Source organism: Mustela nigripes, chromosome 17 (assembly GCF_022355385.1).
Source record: "Mustela nigripes isolate SB6536 chromosome 17, MUSNIG.SB6536, whole genome shotgun sequence".
Taxonomy (NCBI): domain Eukaryota; kingdom Metazoa; phylum Chordata; class Mammalia; order Carnivora; family Mustelidae; genus Mustela; species Mustela nigripes.
Window position 1 is genome coordinate 41485504 of NC_081573.1, and position 22737 is coordinate 41508240.

Below are 22737 nucleotides of genomic sequence, written 5' to 3' on the forward strand. Positions count from 1 at the left end.
CTGGGATCATGACCTGAGCTGAAGGCAGAGGCTTTAACCCACTGAGCCACCCAGGCGCCCCTAAAATCTTTTTTTTTTTTTAAAGAATATAGGGGTGCCTGGGTGGCTCAGTGGGTTAAAGCCTGTTCATTTCTCCAAGAACTGTTCATTTCCTCCAAGAAGCAAACACTGTCAGATTGTAAGTTTTTATTCTAAATCAAAATTAAAATACATTTTTCATGTATTCCCACAGCAGGAGGATGCATTAGCACAACAGGCCTTTGAAGAGGCTCGGAGAAGGACACGTGAATTTGAAGACAGAGACAGGTCTCATCGGGAGGAAATGGAGGTGAGAGGTTCACAGCTGCTGGCAGTAACTGGTTAGTACTTTACCCCAACCTTTCAGGCTCTCTTTGTCGTGTTTGTGCATAATGTTTTTTATAAATAATTTAATTTTGTCTTTCATTTGTCAAAAGTTATACTGTGTTTTTGTGTTCATTAAATGTAATTGCTATAAAGAGACTTAGTTTTAATTTTAAGATTGTACATGAATTCATCATTTATTGGTCCTCATAAAAACGATTTACTGTCATGTATATATTCTCTTAATTGATCCAAATATCTTTCCTCATTTTTGTCTTATTTATAAAAATTACTTTGTCATAGATATTTTTAGAACATTATTAAAACTCTTTGAAAATAATATTACTTTACTTTTTTATGAATGTCTTGATTTTATAAGTGTAATGTTTGACCATTTGTGTATTCTCTTTACTAGAGCAATATTTAATATTTTCAAACTACTCAAAGAAGGGAATTAACCTAAACCTTTTTTTTTTTTAAGATTATATTTATTATTTGACAGAGAGAGACACAGCAAGAGAGGGAACACAAGCACGGGAAGGGGGAGAGGGAGAAGCAGGGTTCCTGCTGACCAGAGAGCCTGATGTGGGGCTGGATCCCAGGACTCTGGGATCATGACCTGAGCCAAAGGCAGATGCTTAATTGACTAAGCCACCCAGGTGCCCAACCTAAACCATTTTTCTTTTAACTTTTTTATGGTACAGAGATAGAAATACTCACAAAAGAAATATGTAGCTTAATTATTGTAAGGCTAACATCCTGAAAACACCATGCAGATTAAAAAAAAGTCAAACTTTGACAGCTACCCCAGCAGCCTCCTCCATGTGGGCATCGAATTATGACCTTCTCCCTCCCCTCGAAAGTACTCATTACCTCAGTTTTTATACTGGTCGCTTCCTTGTGTCTTTTTAGTTTTATTACCCATGCCTCCCTCAGTCTTCAACACTGAAGTTTAGTCTTACCCAGTGTTTAAATTTGATAAGACTTTTAATTGACATGGATTTTTTTCTATATAAAATTATACCCTGGGGCGCCTGGGTGGCTCAGTTGGTTAAAGCCTCTGCCTTCGCCTCAGGTCATGATCCCGGGGTCCTGGGATTGAGCCCACATCGGGCTCTCTGCTCAGCAGGAAGCCTGTTTCCTCCTCTCTCTGCCTGCCTCTCTGCCTACTTGTGGTCTCTCTCTGTCAAATAAATAAATAAAAATCTTAAAAAAAAATTATACCCTGCTTTAAGCAGAGTTTAAATATAGTAAGATTTAGGGGCACCTGAGTGGGTCAGTGGGTTGAGCCTCTGCCTTCGGCTTGGGTCGTGATCTCAGAGTCCTGGGATTGAGCCCCATGTCCTGCTCTCTGCTCAGCGGGGAGCCTGCTTTCCCCTCGCTCTCTGCCTGCTTGTGATCTCTTTCTCTCTGTCAAATAAATAAAATCTTTAAAAAATATATATATATAGTAAGATTTATATTTAAAGTATCTATATATTGTTCAAAACTCCAATTTGTATAAAAAGTATACTCTGACAAAACAAAAATAATCAAGATGAGAACTAATGTTTGAAAAGGATATTGTTAAATGTTAATATATTCTTCAAGTTTATAAGCTTAATTATCAATTTCATATAAGAATAGGAAAAAGCACACATTCATCTTTGATAATCAGAAGAAATGGAATTAAAATATAATTATAGTACATGAACTAAATAAAATGATTTCCAGGCATTAAAGAGTGTTCTACAAATTGGTTGCACAACATTGTAAATGTACTTAACACTACTGAACTCTGCACTTAAAAATAGTTAAGATGGTAATTTTTATGTTAAATGTATTTTAACACATTAAAAAAATTTTTAATCGGTGTTACAGAAAATTTGTGGGTTTTTCCATTCACAAAATTATATGTACACTATTATCTAAATTAACACAAAAGTAAGAGTGTGTGTGTGTGTGTGTATGGAGATAGTGGTGAAGAGCCCAGACACTAGAGCCAGCCTGCAAGATCTGAATCTGGCTTTGCCACTTTGTCACCTTGAACAACTTATTTCGTCTTTCTGTGGCTGAGTTTCCTCATTGATAAAATGAGACTAATAATTGTGCCTATCTCATAAGATCATTGTAAGGATTAAATAAGCAAATATATATGAAAGCACTTCTTTTTTTTTTTTTTTTAATTTTATTTATTTATTTGACAGACAGAGATCACAAGCAGGCAGAGAGGCAGGCAGAGAGAGAGGAGGAACCAGGCTCCCTGCTGAGCAGAGAGCCCGATGCGATGCGGGGCTTGATCCCAGGACCCTGGGATCATGACCTGAGCCGAAGGCAGCGGCTTAACCGACTGAGCCACCCAGGTGCCCCGAAAGCACTTCTTGAGTATGTGGCTCTGAGTAGGTGTCATCTGCTATTATTAGTATTATTTTGTGTGAGTATGTGTGTGTGTGTATGTGTATCCTTCTATGTGACAATATATTTTTTAGAATAAATGAAAAAAATCAAGCTACTTAGTGGTCAGTGTAGAAAATAGAATTATCTTTTAATAATTGAGATTTCCCTTTGTCAGTGAATGAATTAATCTAATAGGGTGATAGCAACTAATGGAACCCCAAGAATATAGTACTTTTTAGCTAGGAGAAGAGACAGGAGGATATTATGCAATGCATTTATTACCTTTGAAGCTTTTTGATTTTTGTGATCAGACTTCCCATGACATTTTCTTGGGAAAATAACATTTCATTATATAAGCAGATAGCTTATATCTGTAGTAGTAAGAAGTTTTTAGACATAAAATATGCATTTATTTTATACTTCTGAGCCTTTTTGCTCAATGCTGTTTGTTCCCTGACTGATAATGTACCTTTCCACCCATTTGTTAAAATCCAGCTTAAACGTTCTGTCAGTCCCTTTTCCAGCCTCCTTCACTGTTATTAGCCTTCCACTTTGTAGTTTCCAGAGCACTTATTTTTGCTATTGTTCTTACAGAACATTATGTTGAAACAATTAAAAACATGTCTGTCCTCTATTGTAGATTCCCACTGAGATGGGGGCCCCTGATTTTTTAACCCTCACATTACCCACCACAGCGTTTTGTTTTATTTTTTAAAGATTTTATTTGTTTATTTGACGGAGAGAGAAATCATAAGCAGGCAGAGAGGCAGGCAGAGAGGGGGAAGCAGGCTCCCCCCTGAGTAGAGAGCCCGATGCAGAGCTCCATCCCAGGACCCTGAGATCATGACCTGAACTGAAGGCAGAGGCTTAACCCACTGAGCCACCCAGGCACCCCAACCACAGTGTTTTGTGCATTGTGTTTAGTTGTCTAGTGGAGATCTTCAGAAAATAGTTCTTATTCTGGCTTTTTGAAAACTAGAGTTACAGGGTAGACTAGAAGTTAGTCAAAGTAGAATAATACCGGTCTCTGGAAAAGTTTTAAATGTTTGAATTTGCTAGTTTGTATTAGGTAGGTTTTAAGTAACAAACCCCAACTATGTTGTCATAGATTCTGCAGTAGGGACTGGTAAATACATAGATGAAAATGCACAGGGGCGCCTGTGGTGGCTCAGTCTGTTAAAACTTCCAACTCTTGGTTTCAGCCTAGGTCATGACCCTCGGGATCATAGGATCAAGCCCCGAGTCGGGCTCCATGCTGGATGTGGAGCTTGCTTAAGAGTCTCTCTTCTTCTCCCTCTGCCTCGCACCCCCTCACACCCTGCTTGCTCTCACACTCTCTGTTTCTCTCTCTCTCTAAAAATTGGAAGGAAGGAAGGAAAGATGGTTTCTGTCCTTGTGCAACTGTCAGTCTTGAGGGAAGATAGATACATAATCATTGTAGACTACTTTAGCAGCACCTGTACATAATGGAGGTTCAGAAGGGGAACAGTGAACAGTGTAGACGAGGAATGAGTGCTTATGTCTGCCTCTGCCTGGGGAGTTCACAGGAGAATACCCTTGCAGGAATTTGAAGGAAGAGTGGGAGTTTGCCTACTGGACAAGCAAGGGCAGAAAGAACAGTGTTTGCAAAGGCTTGAAGTAGTAAGAGGTCTTGTCATGTCTAAGAACAGGATTGGTCAGTCTTTCTGGAACAAGCCAATGTGGCTTTAAATGAATATAAGAATTGTTTTATAAAAACTGCTCTTTGGCTACATTATATTTGAAAAATAACTTGGATAATTAATGGAGTAATTAAGTTTTTGCATATATTTTGCTTTAAATAAAATTGTAGATTAGTGACACTAAGAGTTATCATAAATGCTAGCTTGATTATTCTCATAAATAATGCTACTTGGGGGCACCTGGGTGGCTCAGTTCTTAGGTGTCTGCCTTCAGCTCAGGTTATGATCCCAGCCTCCTGGGATCGAGCCCCTGCATTGGGCTCCCTGCTGGGCCAGGAGTTTGCTTCTCCCTCTCCAGCTCCTCTGTCCTTGTGTTCCCTCTCTCGCTATTTCTCTCCGTCATAAATAAAAAAATATATGTATTTTTTAAAATCATGCTACTTGAAGAAAAATATTCTGGTATGTGAATGTATATGTATGTATGTTTTTTTTTAATTTTTTATTTTTTATAAACATATATTTTTATCCCCAGGGGTACAGGTCTGTGAATCGCCAGGTTTACACACTTCACAGCACTCACCATAGCACATACTCTCCCCAATGTCCATGACCCCACCCCCCTTCTCTGAACCCCCCTCCCCCCCGCAACCCTCAGTTTGTTTTGTGAGATTAAGAGTCACTTATGGTTTGTCTCCCTCCCAATCCCATCTTCTTTCATTTATTCTTCTCCTACCCACTTAAGCCCCCATGTTGCATCACCACTTCCTCATATCAGGGAGATCATATCATAGTTGTCTTTCTCCGCTTGACTCATTTCGCTAAGCATGATACGCTCTATTTCCATCCATGTTGTCGCAAATGGCAAGATTTCATTTCTTTTGATGACTGCATAGTATTCCATTGTGTATATATACCACATCTTCTTGATCCATTCATCTGTTGATGGACATCTAGGTTCTTTCCATAGTTTGGCTATTGTGGACATTGCTGCTATAAACGTTCGGGTGCACGTGCCCCTTCGGATCACTACATTTGTATCTTTAGGGTAAATACCCAGTAGTGTAATTGCTGAGTCATAGGGAAGTTCTATTTTCAACATTTTGAGGAACCTCCATGCTGTTTTCCAGAGTGGTTGCACCAGCTTGCGTTCCCACCAACAGTGTAGGAGGATTCCCCTTTCTCTGCATCCTCGCCAGCATCTGTCATTTCCTGACTTGTTGATTTTAGCCATTCTGACTGGTGTGAGGTGGTATATCTCATTGTGGTTTTGATTTGTATTTCCCTGATGCCGAGTGATATGGAGCATTTTTTCATGTGTCTGTTGGCCATCTGGATGTCTTCTTTGCAGAAATGTCTGTTCATGTCCTCTGCCCATTTCTTGATTGGATTATTTGTTCTTTGGGTGTTGAGTTTGCTAAGTTCTTTATAGATTTTGGACACTAGTCCTTTATCTGATATGTCATTTGCAAGTATCTTCTCCCATTCTGTCAGTTGTCTTTTGATTTTGTTAACTGTTTCCTTTGCTGTGCAAAAGCTGTTGATCTTGATGAAATCCCAATAGTTCATTTTTGCCCTTGCTTCCCTTGCATTTGGCGATGTTCCTAGGAAGATGTTGCTGCAGCTGAGGTCGAAGAGGTTGCTGCCTGTGTTCTCCTCAAGAATTTGGTTGGATTCCTTTCTCACATTGAGATCCTTCATCCATTTTGAGTCTATTTTTGTGTGTGGTGTAAGGAAATGGTCCAATTTCATTTTTCTGCATGTGGCTGTCCAATTTTCCCAACACCATTTATTGAAAAGGCTGTCTTTTTTCCATTGGACATTCTTTCCTGCTTTGTCAAAGATTAGTTGACCATAGAGTTGAGGGTCTATTTCTGGGCTCCCTATTCTGTTCCATTGATCTTTGTGTCTGTTTTTGTGCCAATACCATGCTGTCTTGATGATGACAAGCTTTGTAATAGAGCTTGAAGTCTGGAATTGTGATATCACCAACTTTGGCTTTCTTTTTCTATATCCCTTTGGCTATTTGAGGTCTTTTCTTATGTATGTATGTTTATATTTGTGTATGAACAAAAGTATAGTTTGTTGACAGAGGTGTTAAATAATTTGTTGCTCAGATAGATTGTTTTCCAGTGAGTTTTATGTCAGTGATTTGAGAGAATGAGCTTTGGAGTCAGACCTAGTGAAGATTCCTGCTCTATCACTTGCCAGTCTCTCTTAAGTTTATTTTCTCATAGAAATTGTTGTGAGAATTAGATAGGAAAATGCTTGTAAAAGCACTTAGTGTGGTGGTTGGCTATTGTATGCCTACAGTAAATAGTAGCTCTAAAATACTTCTTTAGCACTAAAAGCTCTGCCACAGTGCTGTTTCCAGTTAATTGAATTACCTGGCTAAGAACAACCTTTTAGTTCTCTAAAGTGTATCAGGGCACGTTCCCTGCATTATGACCTGGAGCATAGAAAAAATGGTTAGATTGTCATCAATAATTTAAGATGCCGTAGTCCCTTGAGGCAATAATTTAACATCAGTTCTTATAGAGAACTGCCATCTATAAAATTGGGCTGGAATCTGACTCCAGAGCTACACCGGCAGTCATTTAGGGGAGTTTTGGGTATGCATGCCTTTTGGTACTTTGTGCATGTGTATTTTGCTTCCTTTTAAAAAAAAAAATCCATAATGGGGCGCCTGGGTGGCGCAGTCAGTTAAGTGACCAATTGTTGATTTCAATTCAGGTTGTGATCTCAGAGGGTTGTGAGGTCAAGCCCCACTTCAGCCTCCCCGCCCAGTCTTTTTGGGACTTTCCTTCCCTCTGCCCCTCTCTACTGTGCTTTCTCTCTCTCAAAATAAATAAATGAATAAACCTTTAAAAAAAATAAATCCACAGGAAATTTTTAATCTTATTTTCTTACAGTTTACCTTCTTTTTCCTAAAAGGGGACGACATTAGGAAAAATTATTGTCCATAAATTGTCCCTCCCCCCATAACTGAAACATATACAGGGGACATGATGCCGTGTACTCTAATGGTCTTAATATACTTGAGGAATCTGAGAATCCAAGGAAAATTAATTGACTTGCTCTCTTTCAAGTAGCTGATGAATGGAAAGAAAAGTGAAGACTTAAACCAGTTTCCTAATCAAAAGGCCTCTACAAATATAGCCTAGCAGTGGGAAATGAATTTCCACATCACCCATAAAGATGATTAAGTTGAAAAATAAAACCTGCCAGGAGAGGTTAGAAACCATTTGCCTGGAAAAGAAAAGGCTGAGGCAAAAAGAATAATATTGATTCCAGTGGGTGGTCCTGATGTCTGACTGGAGGTGAAGTCCGAGGAGCACTGGTAACTCGTGGGTGGCAGTAACCCAGTAAATGGTCCTTGGAAGTGTGAGATGCGGGCAGGTCAGTGGCTTAGGGATGTCCCACCCCTGTTTGGATAACCTCTGAGGCCTCTGGCCCCATGGTGCTAACCTTGCAGTGGTGGTGCTCAAGCATTTAATACATGCATAAGGTTAACGTTACTAAAGGCTTTGATTTGTGCCAGTGTCTTTGAAACTGAAATCAGTTCTAAAACTCCCTGAGCATGTGTCTCTTTTACCATATGTGAAATTTAGAAAGCTTTTAATCCATCATTTAGGGATGGCTTTCCATACCTAATCCATCATTAGGGACTTAGCATTTTCTTTCTCTGAGTTTCTGGAAAAATGTATTTTAGTAGTATGATATTTTTCTTTACCTTTCAGAGGTGATAGCAACTTATCATTAATTTGGCAAGTGAAAAACTATAGTGAGATGAAGAAACATTGTGTATTTTAATAACCTTGTTGAAGTACTGTTAAATCTTTGGTGTATAGCAAAATGGTATGTAAGAGCTATGTAACACTCTGTATAATATCTTTACCCTCTGGGTGGTTTTTAAAAAGGAGTACGTGCACATACTTGTCTCTCTTTAGTAGGAAATGTAGGAAACTAACTGAAAACTGTGGAGGCTAATCAGGTATCTAGGTGCCACATGAGAGGGTGATTACTTTTCACTGTTTATGTTTTAGACCTTTTGAATTGTTTTTTATAGATTTTATTTATTTATTTGACAGAGAGAAAGATTACAAGTAGTCAGTGAGGCAGGAAGAGAGACTAGGGGGAAGCAGGCTCCCTGTCTAGCAGAGAGCCTGATGTGGGGCTCCATCCCAGGACCCTGAGATCATGACCTGAGCCGAAGGCAGAGGTTCAACCCACTAAGCCACCTAGGTGCCCCTGAATTTTGTGTCTTGTACATCTTTTACATCTTTAGAAAAGAATGAAAATTTGTTTTCAGTGTTAACACAGAATGATGTAACTAGAAGATGCTAGAGCTTGCTATGTGTATCTTCTGGCATATGGGTTTTTTCTTAAAATTTGAAATTTTCCCTTCATTTGAAATTTTGTAGAGAACCCCAATGTATATAGTGGATAAAAGGGGTACTGCTCTGAGTGGAGCAGGGGTGGGATTTACTCTAATTTCCTTCTGTAGTCCCTGGGGTGTTTTCATGGAGTCCAGTAACTGGCAGAATGTAACTTAAGAACCTTTGATGTAGTAAAATGACCATGAGGTTTGTAATAGATTGCTCTGATTTTAAATCCTGGCTTTCCTATTTGTTGCCTTGTGGCATTAGGAAAGTTACTTATCCTTGTGAGCCTCGTCTGTAAAACCAGGGCTAAGGTCCTACCCAGGTTGCTGCCAGCATAGTATCTGACTCTTAAAATGGGCTCACTTCCTCTTTCTATTCACTTTGGCTCACGGTGTATCCGGAGTGGCAGTAAAAGCAGGCATATCTAACTTTAGACTGTGAAAGTCAGAGATATTTTGCCAAGGTATTTTGTATTCTGGTGTTGGTTGTCTTCTTTGTTGGTTTGGTTTTGGTTCAGTTTTTAACAACAGTAAAGGGTTTTGAATTTTTCTGGGTTCTGTTAGAAATGGAAATAGCAGTTACCCAGAGGGTGAGTAGCGACTAGGGAGAGGGGAGAGCACAAGGGGAGCCTCCAAAGTTTGGGTAGTATATTTCTTGATCTGGGTGCTAGTTACATGGGTGTGTTCATTTAATGGGAAATTCATCAAGTTATATATTTATGATCTCTGCACTATTATTTTAATAAAAATTAGACATTAAAAAAAATCATAGACATTTCTTCTGTGAAGTGCCTGCCCATTGCTGTCTCTTGCCACATAGTAGTGCCTCTTTCCATGATTTGAAAATGTGGACACATTATTAATGGCAGTTCTCTTCAGGTCACACATCTGTATAACTGTAATTCAAATGCCTTACTTTGGGATTTTGTAAGAGATTGAGGTTAGTAAAGGACAGAATGAGTGCCTGGTCATAAATATATTGGAAAGCTGCTTGTGTTACTGATAGCAGCTCATGTACACTCCCTATGTCTAAAGACTGCCTTCAACTTGGTTGGCCTCTTAACTTTCTAAAACTGTAATATCGTACTGTTGGCTCTTAATTCGTCTGGATGGTGACAGTGTGCTGAAAGAGATTTTCTCTGTCATTATGGAGAAAATGCTTTCATCTGGTTAGCTTATAAAGTGTTAGCAAATAAATTCTTGTCTTTAATGTCAGAGAATGGGTAAATAATTATTGCTTATTTTACTATAGGCAGTTTTAATGCAATTCAGCAAATCATAGGAGAATTTTAGGTGGAAACTGTTTAGAAATAAAAACAGGCAAAAAGGCTTTATGTGGTTTTTGTATTTGTGTTTTGTATGTTTTTGGAGCCTTCAATTCTGTGTGGTCCGAGAAAAAAATGAATCTCAGCCACTATTTTAAATTCCCACAGACTTCAGTTTTTAAATCACTTCAACTGTACCAACACTCATTTTTGTGTAAGGACAAATTAACACAAAAATCTGTCTAGGGGCACCTGGGTGGCTCAGTGGGTTAAGCTTCTGCCTTCAGCTCAGGTCATGATCTTGGGGTCCTGGAGTTGAACCCCGCATTGGGCTCTCTGCTCAGCAGGGAGCCTGATTCCCCCTCTCTCTGCCTGCTGCTCTACCTACTTGTGATCTCTTTCTCTCTCTCTGTCAAATATATAAATAATAATTTTTTTTTTCTAATCTGTCTATACTAGGCCTTTCTGACATGTCTTTTGGGTAAAGGCAGGAGATGAGAGTGAAGCAGAGGAATATGAACTCAGGCTAAGAATGAGGACCGGAAGAGGATTGTTGAGGGAAGAGGAGGATAATAGATCTGCATTCTCCCATACTAAGAGAAAAGGAGAGTGTGTAGTGCCTGTGTGGCTCAGTTGGTTAAACATCTGCCTTTAGCTCAGGTCATGATCCCAGGGTTCTGGGATCAAGTCCCATGTCAGGCTCCCTGCTCAGCAGGAAAGTCTGTTTCTCCCTCTTCTGGCCATCTGCTTATGTGCTCCATCTACTCACTCACTCTCAAATAAATAAATAAAATCTTTTTTAAAAAAATCTTTGCTCTCTATCATAGATGAAGCTTCATTAAAATTTGTTTTGTTCTAACTTTGTTTTAGTTTGTAAAAATTAGTCTTATTGGGAGGATGTGGGTTTTTTTTTTTTTCTTGACATTTCAAATGTTCATATACATAAATTGGGAAGTGATGAGCAGCAACTTTGTTGTAATAATGACAGTGTGAGTACTTTCTAGATGCCAGGCAATATATACCACAGTGTTTGTTTTACATTTGACTCTTAAGACACTGAGGCTGAAAGAGAATAAGAAACTTGTCTAAGATCACATAGCTAAAGTGGTAGAGCCATCCCAGTCTCCAGCTGGAAATGTAGATTATTTCCACTATCTCTTTTATTTTGAAATAACACTTTATATATCAAGTTTTCCTGAAGTTGTGTGCTTTACTACACAAGCAGGGGACCAGCAGGGAGAGGGAAGCAGGTTCCCCGCTGAGCAAGGAGCCTGATGTGGGGGCTTGATCCCAGAACCCTGGGATCATGACCTGAGCCGAAGGCAGCTACTTAACCGACTGAGCCACCCAGGCATCCCAAATTCTTTATAAATATTAAAAACATTTTTATTCTGAACAGGCTTGTTGGTATCTGCTTTATATTAAACCCCTATTCTGAAATAGCTGTTAATAAGTTAGAATCAAGAGCCCTTGTGGACTGACAGAGGAAAAGAAACTAGAAATCATGGACTTTATGCTTTTAAAATAATTGACTTCAGAGAGTTTCTTAGCCACCATCTAGTCTAGCCAGTTACTTGTAGAATTCCTTCTAAAACATCTTGCTTTCATTAGAAATTTCATCCAGGGGACGCCTGGGTGGCTCAGTTGGTTAAGCAGCTGCCTTCGGCTCAGGTCATGATCCCAGCGTCCTGGGATTGAGTCCCCCATCAGGCTCATTACTCGGCAGGGAGCCTGCTTCTCCCTCTGCCTCTGTCTGCCATTTTGTCTGCCTGTGCTCACTCTCTCTCCCTCTCTCTCTCTGATGAATAAATAAAATCTTTAAAAAAAAAAAAGGAAATCTCATCCAGTTGTTGAATACCAGTCCTGTGGAAGCTTTTTCACTGAACCTAAGTCTGTCTCTGTGTTTGTTTTTCTCACGTGACAGCCTCTGCATCTTCCCTCCAAACAATAAATTTCCTCCCCATCTCCCAGCTCTCTTACTCCTCCTCCTGCTCACACAGTCTGAAGTTCTTTGCCAGCTCTCTCGTTTGTCCTATTTTTTATTTTCCTTGACAGTGTCTTCCCTTACATCCTCCTAATTCCTTCTTCACAGTGTAAATAAACTGCAAACACAAGTAAATAACAAGGCAACTTCACCTTTTCCATGCCTTTACCAAAGTACATTTTAAACAAAGAAACCCATAGCAACTTCTGCACGGCCAAGAGCAGAAGGGAGACCTTCAGCTGCTGATCACTGCTGATGAAGGCCATCACTCATATGAAGACATCCCATTATTATTAAAATAATTTGAAAATTACACCTATCCCAAGACAAAAGCTTGAACTATCCTTGTGACAAAATATTATTGGTAGGTTAGTAGGGACCCGTAAATACATAATTAGGATTGATTTTTCTGAGTGTTTCTTCATAGCTCAGCCCCTTTCTAACCTTCATTGACTGAACCCAGATGCTTACATCACCATCTGTGATTTTGCAGAATTGAGCTGTCCTTATGCTACATTTGGCATATATTCTGTATGGAACTTAAATTGTTTTGGGGGTGGTGTTTTTTTGTTTTGTTTTGTTTTGTTTTAAGATTTTATTTATTTGACAGAGAGAGATCACAACTAGGCAGAGAGACAGGCAGAAAGAGAGAGAGGAGGAGGAGGAGGAAGCAGGCTCCCTGCCGAGCAGAGAGAGTGATGTGGGACTCGATCCCAGGACCCTGAGATCATGACCTGAGCTGAAGGCAGAGGCTTAACCCACTGAGCCACCCAGGCGCCTCTTGTTTTTGTTTTTTGATAAATATGCATTCCATAGCTTTTTCAGTCTGTACCATGCAGCATAACTTTAACATGACTGGTTAATTTTTAAAAATAAGGTAAAGTTTAGTTAGAGAGCAGTATGCTGATAAAAACAGTTAAATCTGCTAGAGGCATGTGTCAAAATTTATAAGACTACAGAAGTTAGTGGTGAGTTTTACCTGATTTGTTTCAAAGTGAACAAGGTGCAGTGTCGTTTCTATCTAAACTTAATGCTCTTGAGAAATGACAACATTGCTGGAGTTTCTGACCAAACTTGATCATTCAGTACAAGTGTGACTTGTTGAGATGTTTCTTTGAAGGTCAAGGATGCTTTTTCTGTAACAACTGTGTTCGATCTTAAGAAGTGCAACCAGAATGTTTCAGTCTTTGGTTAGATTTGTTTCCAAAAACTGACAATTGACATAGACAATGAAGAATCAGTTGGCGATTATAATACATTATTCCATTTAGCTAAAGATTGCACAAGTGATTTCAGGATGGTATCAGTCACTGACACACATATATATATATATATATATATATATATATATATATATAAAATACCAGAGGTGACTACACACATGATCCAGATGAAGAACAGTCGTGGCATGGACTAGGGTAATAGGTGGAGGCAGTCAAAAGTGCTCAGATTCAGGACATGGTTAATGTAGACCTGCAGGAGCCCACCATTGAGTATGAAAGAAAGAGATCTTAGGGTGACTTCAAGCTTTTTTGCCTGAACTACTGATAAAATGGACTAGCCATTGTCTAACATGAGAAAACCCTTGCTAAAAGAAGCAGGGCCTTTTATATGATCAGTTGCTTGTGCTTGACTCCCATTTATAGTCACTAAAGAAAGCTTATGGAAGAAACACTTGTTGGAATTTGTGAAAGAGACTGAGAATTAATGTTGTATGTGGACCAAAAGGGCACTAGTTTACATTAAAACTTTATAGTAGCAGAGAGTGCTACGCAGGACCTGTTAGATGTTCCCTATTAAGAAATTTGCCATAAATAGTTTAACTGGAAGTGTTTATTCTAAAGTGGTTTGGGCCTCTGCCTTCAGCTCAGGTCGTGATTCCGGGGTCCTGGGGTCGAGCCCTGAATCGGGCTCTCTGCTGAGCCTACTTCCTCCTTTCCCCGATGCCTGCTTCTCTGCCTACTTGTGATCTCTCTCTATCTCTCTGTCAAATAAATAAATAAAATATCTTTTAAAAAGTAAAAAGATAATAATAATAAATAAATAAAAGGGAAATTTTGATTCTAAGATGAATGAATGATATGTTTAACCCTGTCATCCAAGAAATATAAATGTAGATTTGTTGTTCTTTTATGCATAGCACCTATTTTGATAATGCTCTTTGGAATAATAATGAGATTTTTTATTTTTGGTTTTTATGGAAACTTCAGCAAAATATGTAATACATCATTTAAATTGTTTTTCTTCTTACATCTAGAGATACTGGCTGAAAATTTTTTAGTTGTGAACTTTTTTTTAAATGCTACAGTGTCTTATACTTTATTTATCTAGCACTTGGATTTTCAAAACATGTTTTGACCCACAATTATGATTTTGTCATTGCAGGCAAGAAGACAACAAGACCCTAGTCCTGGTTCCAGTTTAGGTGGTGGTGATGACCTCAAACTTCGTTAATTAGCAGCACAGCAGATGTGCCCCCCCATCTTTACATATACGTTGTGTCTAGTTGGCAGAAATAATCATTATTAAAAGACCAGAAACTGTGATAACTGGAGGTACTGCAGTCTATTTCTCAACCTTCGGCAGTAACAAGACATCACAAACTGCCATGGTTTTGCACTATGATTATAGAATACCTGCATTTCTAATTTTGTATGCATGTAGCCAGTAATTTGAATTTTTTCCTATGCAAGCTTACTTTGTTGGCATTATTTTAGTGAGTTGAAACTATCCACTTGTAAAACTCTTTTTTTTCTCCATTTTAATTTAAAAGATTCTGTCATTTAAAAACAAGTTAAATTTAAATTTTTATCAGAGGGTTTCCCCCAATCAGTTGTTCTAATTATTTTTGGAATTTTAGATGTGTTGGTTACACAACTTCATTTTAAATAGACACTCTTGGTCATTTGTTTTGTTTCTGTGTTTTTATAGTTTGTGGCATTTTAAAACTGCTGATGTGTTTGCATTATTTTAAACAAGCTAAAAACCTAGTAGCATAGAGCTGTCTGCCACAGCCTTTTAACACAAAGTTTACAGTTGTTAAAGTTGCAGTATCCTTTTAAATGTTGATAATCAGCTTTTTCTTTTCTCCTTAAACATAAAATTTTTTAATTGGTATTAACTCTAATCTTCCCCAAATCTGTTTTACATTTTGTTCTGTAATGTGTTTGTGTGGAGATATTCTCCACAGATGGTAATAATATTCCACTGAAATGCCTAAAGAAGTCGCAGGCTGGCTTCTGTTTTATTCAGGGACTTTTTTTTTTTTTAAGTCAATCAGAAAAGGGATACTGGAGCTTCTTCATGTATGTAACAACATATTAAACTGGAGACAGTGATGAATCAGCTACCAAGGTAATATTGTATTAAAATCATGTTTAAGATAGCTGCTTTTATGTGTATTTCATAATGCATGCTTTTGTAAAAACAATGCTGGGTGATGAAAAATTAGTCTTAGAGAGAAAATGTTCATCTGTGCAGAGGATACATTTTCTTCATTTATTATGGAAAAAACTCACAGGTTATATATATGGTATTTTCCAAAAGGACTATAATAGAACCTTTTGAGATGAATTAGTATAAGAATATTTTTTAAATAGGCTCACTGTCAAATTGGATGCAACTTTGTTTTTAATACAAGACTGGAAAAAAGTGCTAAGTCATTCGGTACCTCCTTACAAATATTTTTCATGTCACATTCATTAAATGTTACTGCATTTCTGAATTTTTGCAAAAATGTATTTTATCATCATAGAGTGGCATTATTTTAAAGAGTTTGAAAAACTGACGTGGTCATTTCAGGAAAGAAACTGAAGTCTGATTAAGGTCATCGCATTTAAAACACACACACACACACATACTTGACTTGATGAGGGAGGTGTGACTTTCATTGTATATAGGTCTTATAATTCATAAACATATCCTGTATCTCAGAATAAAAATAATTGTTATATATTTGAAGTCATGCATGGTAAGGAGTGTGTTTAAATTGTTACAAACAATAATGCATCATAAAAGACCATGCTGATCTTGTGTAACGAAGTACTATGAATGAATTTGGTTGGTATTTAGTGTTGTGCAGCTCACATGTTTACACACTCAGTGCCCTAACTTCCCCTGAGGGAATTGCCTTTTAAGTGGCCCTTTAAGGTTCCTTTATCACAGAGCTCCTTGGTTTTTGACTTCTGCACTTAATTTTTTTAATAACATGATGATGATGGTACATTTTTCTCTATAGCTTCTAGCTAAGGGCTTTCATTCCACCAGTTACTAAGATCAAATGTTATTAAATGTTCATATTCCCATCCTTCTGTAAATACTTGATTTTTCCTGTCATTCAGCTCAGCACTGTGCTTCTGTCTTGTCTTAATGCTGGCATTAAGATCATGAGTCTTTTTTCTCCAATAGTGCAGGCTTTGAAAACTTTTATTAAGTTATTGATGCAATTTGATATTTTTCCATAATCTGTATTTAAACAAAATTACATCATTGCATCATCTTTTCTAAATTCATCTCCATTTAAACTTGCCTTAAGCTACCAGATCGCTTTTGCCACCGTTAGCCATACTGTATGTTTGTATGTTTCATTTACTTTCACAATAAACTTCTGTGTAGTGGAAAAAAAAGGTCTGGGTTCTTCATTGACATAAGCCAACAATTTCTGTTCAGGTGCTCGTTATGATATGAAAATTGACTTTGTTGTTTCAAAAATGTTCTTTTGTCCTTTTTTTTAAACTTTAAACAACAACAGTGGCATCTAGTGGTCATTTCTGCTCATTCCAAAGAAAACCTTCAATGTAAATATCACAATATCAAACATACTTGGGACTTGCGCTCCTTGGTGGCAGAGTAGGTTGAGTGTTTCAGCTCAGGTGGTGAACCCTGCGCCTGACCTTGTGCTTAGCATGGACTGAGCTTGGGATTCTCTCTCCCTCTCCTTCTGCCCCTCCTGCTCATGCTCTCTCTCAAATAAGTAAATAAATCTTAGAAGGCATTTTTCCTATACCAGCCTTTTACTTTAGAAACATGTCTTAAGCTTTATTTATAATGGAAAAAAAACTTATTTATTCACCACCATATTTACTGCAAATAATAAATAAAAATGGTCAATTGGCACCATTAAGCAAAATCCCAAAGAATAAGATTCATACTCTGAGGGTTAATTTCAAAAGTTGTTTCGGCATCATGGTTTTAGTTAAGTGTATCATCTCTAGAAACAGGTATTTGGATATGCTAGTTTGGGGCTGCTTGGGAAAACAAATATCTTAATTGGTTTATGCCTTATTGGCAATGGGGAGCTTTTTCAAGCTTTGTATTAAGCTTGTATGAATTATGAATTATGTATACCTTAAGCTTTGTATGAACCTTGTATGAATTACGCATTACTGTATAACACATTGCTCCAAAGCCAAGAAGCTAAGTTCAGTGGTCTAGTCCAAGGTCTCTGCTGAGGTTAGAATCAGGTTGTTAGCACAGCCAGGCTACCGTCATCTCAAGGCTTGAGTGTGGCTGAAAGACCCTCCTTCTGAACCCGTTCCATAGGTCATTGACTGGCCAGTTTTTCAGAGACCGTTGGGTCAAAGTCCTTGATTTCTTGCTAGGTTTTAGAACAGAGACCTTCAGCTTCTTGCCATGTGGGTCTCTCCATAGGGCAGCTCACAGCTTGGCAGCTGGCTTTCCCTAGAGCTTAGGGATTCAAGATGCAAGCCACAGTCTTATTTAAAAATCTAGCCTTGGGGGTGCCTGGGTGGCTCAGTCGGTTAAGCGTCTTCCTTTGGCTCAGGTCCTTGGATTGAGCCCCACATCAGGCTCCCTGCTCAGTGAGGAGCCTGTTACTCCCACTTCCCTGCTTGTGCTTGTTCTCTCTCTCTCAAATAAAATCCTTAAAGAATAAAAATTAAATAACCTAAACTTGGGTGGGGGCGCCTGGGTAGCTCAGTCAGATAAGTGTCTGACTTAGGTTCAGGTCATGATCTCAGGGTCCTGGGATAGAGTGCCACGCCCCTCCCCCTATTCATGCTGTCTCTCTCGGGAATAAATCTTAAAAAAAAAAAAAAATAACCTAATCTTGGGGTGCTATAGTCTGTGTTAGAGGTGACTCTCTCTCATGCCCACACTCAAATGGAGGTGAATTAAGCTTCATCTCTTTAGGGGTAGTGTGTCAAAGGCTTTGTGGAAATATTTTTTTTATTTTTTTATTAGATTTTATTTATTTATCAGAGAGAGAGAGGGATTGAGCGAGCACAGGCAGACAGAATGGCAGGCAGAGGCAGAGGGAGAAGCAGGCTCCCTGCTGAGCAAGGAGCCCGATGTGGGACTCGATCCCAGGACGCTGGGATCATGACCTGAGCCGAAGGCAGCTGCTTAACCAACTGAGCCACCCAGGCGTCCCGAAATATTTTTTTTTTAATCACCACAGCACATTGGCACATCTGTGTGTGTGTGTGTTTACAAGACAACATTGGTATTTTCATCTCCCAAATAACTTTTGCAGGCATTTTCCAAGGCATGATTACCCATAGATAGCATCCATTTTTTTCTTACAGCACCACCACACGTACATTTACGGCATTTTAAAAAAGATTTTATTTATTTGCGAGAGTGCAAGCTACTGCGAGCAGTGGAGGGGTACTGGGCAGAGGGAGAGGAAGAAGCAGACTCCACTGAGCAGGGAGCCTGACAAGGGACTCCATCCCCTTTCCCTGGCATCTGGACCCCAGCCGAGGAGCCCAGCCAAGTGGAAGGCAGATGCTTAACCATCCAAGCCACCCAGGTGCCATATATGGCATTTCAAAAATGTGTCAAGACCAGAAAATAAAAATTGTATGGTGGGATCATGGATGAAAATGGTAGTTTGATTTTTTTCAATATAGGATACTTTTTTTTTTTTAAGATTTTATTTATCAGAGATGGGGGCGGAGAGAGCGAGCACAGGCAGACAGAATGGCAGGCAGAGGCAGAGGGAGAAGCAGGCTCCCCACTCAGCAAGGAGCCCGATGTGGGACTCGATCCCAGGACGCTGGGATCATGACCTGAGCCGAAGGCAGCTGCTTAACCAACTGAGCCACCCAGGCGTCCCTCAGATAGGATACTTTTAAAACAGTTGCTATCTTAAATTAAATCTCAACTTTTGGGTTAGAATATAAATCTCGGGGCACCTGGGTGGTGATCTCAGTCAGAGTCCTCGAATCGAGCCCCACATGGATGCTCTCTGCTTGACAGGAAGCCTATTTACCCCCTCTCTCTCTGCCTACCTCTCTGCCTACATGTGATCTCTGTCAAATAAATAAAATCTTAAAGAAAAAAAAAGAATATAAATCTCAACTTTTGGTTAGAAAAATTTAACCAACTTTGGGGCACCTGGGTGGTTCAGTCAGTTGAGCATCCGACTCTTGATTTTGGCTCAGGTCACAAGCTCGATCCTGGGATTGAGGCTCACGTTGCGTTCCCCACTGAATATGGAAACTGTTTGGGATTCTCTCCCTCTCCCTCTTCCCCAGTCCTCCCCCAACCCTCTGTGCCACTTGTGCTCACTCTCTCTCTCAAATAAATAACTTAAGCAACTTTATGTCATTATCGGCCTTATTCAGGTTTCAGAAACATTAGGAAATGTAAATAGATAAGATACAGAGGGGAATTTTTTATTACAGGAGATAATCTATATCCACAATATCTCCAGTATGGTAGATACTAGCCGCATGTAACTATCAAACCCTTAAAATGTGGCAAATACAACCAACAGACTGATTTTTAAATTTTTAAAATTTTTATTGTTTTATTTGACAAGTACTTACTGTAAAGCCAACTATGTGCCAGGCACTTTTCTAGAGATGAATAAAATGGGCAAAGTTCCTCACCTTGTGAAGTTTACATCTCCTGGGAATATGAACAATAAGTAATTAAATGGTGAAGTGATAGCTGTGAATTAACTAAAATAGCATCATGGGATAAATGGTGATGAGGTCAAATAATGGAAGAATTAGGGAAGATGTGGCAGGAAGTAATGTTTTTGCTGGGACCTAAATTAACAAGTGAACAGGAAACACTTGCATTCAGAAAGGGGGAGAATAAAGTCACTATACTAACAAATATGTCAGTATTTGAGAGAGAGACTGAGGGCTTTCTACCCTGAGAGAGGGGAGTGTCCTTTGTAAGACTGACTGGGAGGGACTCCCCAATCCATTGTTTTCCACAATTCTTGGGACTGCCCATTCCTGATTTGCAGGATGCAGTTATCCTTCATTTCTGCTTTCAAACTGGCTGTTGGTTCGTCTCTTGACAAATATAACCAATAGTAACCATGGTAATAAGATTCTGTTTTCTAAGCTTTTCACCTAGGCTTCAAATATGTACACTTCCCGCCTAAGCTATTACATGTGACCATTAGAATAGGATTGGTATCCTTCCAGCCCTCCAATGTCAGTTCCCCCAGCCATTGTCCTGAGGAACACCATTATCCATTCAGCTATCCAAAGCTGGAAACCATGTTTTTATTCTTTAATCCTTTTCTCCCTCATATCCCGCATTCATAGATCCTGCCAAAGGATTCCATCAATTCTGTCACTATCAGATTTTTTTTTTTAAGATTTTTATTTATTTATTTGACAGAGAGAAATCACAAGTAGTCGGAGAAGCAGGCAGAGAGAGAGAGGGAAGCAGGCTCCCTGCTCAGCAGAGAGCCCGATGCGGGACTCGATCCCAGGACCCTGGGATCATGACCTGAGCCGAAGGCAGCGGCTTAACCCACTGAGCCACCCAGGCGCCCCATGTCACTATCAGATTTTTAAAAAAATTTTAGTCACACACAAACCATTTACTATGAGTCAGACACTCTTGTAAGTGCTAACCAATCTGTGAAGTATGATCATTTTACAAATGAAACAAAGGCACAGAGAAGCTAAGTAACTTGCCCAAGGCACAAAATCATTATATGGAAGAATTAGGATTTAAACTTCCAGTAAATGTGTTTGACCAAATGTTAGCCTTCAAAATAAGTCTGCCAGTTATTTTACCAAAAAGGGGCTTGTTTAGGAATAGAGAATTTCAAGCCAGGACAAACAAGATACAGGAAAGCCGTAAGTAAACTCCCAGAATAAAGGAGAGGACAGCTCTTATATAAGAAAGGGGTAAGTTGGGAAGGCTATTATAAACAAAAGTCAAATCAGGGTAAAATGGGAGTTCAAAGTATTGTGGCTTTTCATTGGCTGAGTTGTGACATTGTTTCATTGGCTGGGCTGTTCCCTAGAAAGGAGGAAACATTGCATCCACCTGACCCCTCAGTAAAATGTTAGTTACGGTAATATGGATCCTATTGCATATGCAATCCATTGCCAGGAGTAGGATGTCAGAGCTCCCCCTGCAGACCTCCAGCTTCCATTCTAAAGTTTCTGCCCCGCCCCCCCCTTTTTTTAAAGATCTTATTTATTTATTAATTTACAGAGGGAGGTGAGAGCACTTGGAGGGACAGAGGGAGAGAATCTCAAGCAGAGATTGGTGAGGCCCCATCTCATGACCCCAAGATCATGCCCTGATCCAAAATCAAGAGTCGCCTGCTCAACCAACTGAACCACCCAGGCACCCTCCCCCACAACCAAAAGGAAATTTCTTTTTTTTTTTTTTTTAAAGATTTTATTTATTATTTACTTGACAGAGAGAGAAATCACAAGTAGGCGGAGAGTCAGGCAGAGAGAGAGAGAGAAGCAGGCTCCCGCCGAGCAAAGAGCCCGATGCGGGGCTCGATCCCAGGACACTGAGATCATGACCTGAGCCGAAGGCAGCGGCTTAATCCACTGAGCCACCCAGGCGCCCCCCCAAAAGGAAATTTCTTACAGGCTTACTGACACTTGTTCTTCCTGTTACTTGGATTTTCCAGACTAAAAATTATTTTCATGTTGTTATCCAGTGTGGCTTTCTTTGTTCTTTGTCTTTCCTCTCCCACACCCCCACATGACCTAATCCCAACCTCTTTGTTCACCAGCAATAAGTCCCTCTAGGTGTTTGTTTGTTTGTTTGTTTGTTATATAAGAACCAGTCCTAGTCTGGTTGGATTTGAGTTCAAACATTTTTTAGATCGACTAAGATTACTCCTCATCAATGCTAGATTTCTTTCTAGGTCTATCCTATGCTATTTAGGCCAGATGCCCAGCTAACCTATCCTAAACCTATCCCATCCACATATAAACTCCCTGTATTAGGTATCACTGGTATTTTTTTTTTTAATCTTTCCAGAAAGGTTCTTTTGGTATGGACAATGTTTCTTTTATTTCTGTTTTTGTATACTATACAGTTTACACCTAACTTTTTTCTGTTAGCACTCCTTCCGCATTAGCATACAGGGATATACTTTGATTTTTAAACGTGTTCTATTACACATATCACACTTTGGTCAGCCACTTCCCTACTGATGGACATCTCAGTGACTCAGTTCTATTGTTTGGGCATATGATGTGGCAATGGACATCCTTCTCTGTGTTGTTTTACTGCCAGTAGCAGTGACTTCAAGTTTTGATGAGCCTCCCAAGTTACATCCCTACCAAACCAGTTTGAGAATTTAGCATGTCATTCTCTCCCCAGCTAAAATCCTTCCTCCAAGGAAGGATTCCATTCTGCCAATGGAAAGAACTTGGGTTCCACAACTGAGGACCACAAGGCCATTTACATCTCTGGGCCTCATTTTCTTCACTTGTAAAGTGAGGTATAATCTGACATCTCAGGATCGTTTTGAGAATC

At 39.2% G+C, this 22737-nt stretch overlaps 1 protein-coding gene across 2 annotated transcripts in view; it reads left to right on the plus strand.

Annotated features, from left to right (window-relative positions):
• The window catches only part of CBFB (core-binding factor subunit beta), a 61100-nt gene extending 45131 nt beyond the window's left edge, over positions 1 to 15969 (plus strand). The window contains exons 5-6 of one of the 2 annotated variants that reach the window (XM_059382144.1): positions 233 to 328; positions 14395 to 15969. In XM_059382144.1, coding sequence (XP_059238127.1) covers positions 233 to 328; positions 14395 to 14463 — 165 coding nt within the window. In that variant the 3' untranslated portion in view covers positions 14464 to 15969. Of the gene's footprint in view, positions 1 to 232; positions 360 to 14394 lie in introns of both variants that reach the window. The other variant, XM_059382145.1, reaches the window with a different exon arrangement.
• Positions 15970 to 22737: the final 6768 nt, after the last annotated feature.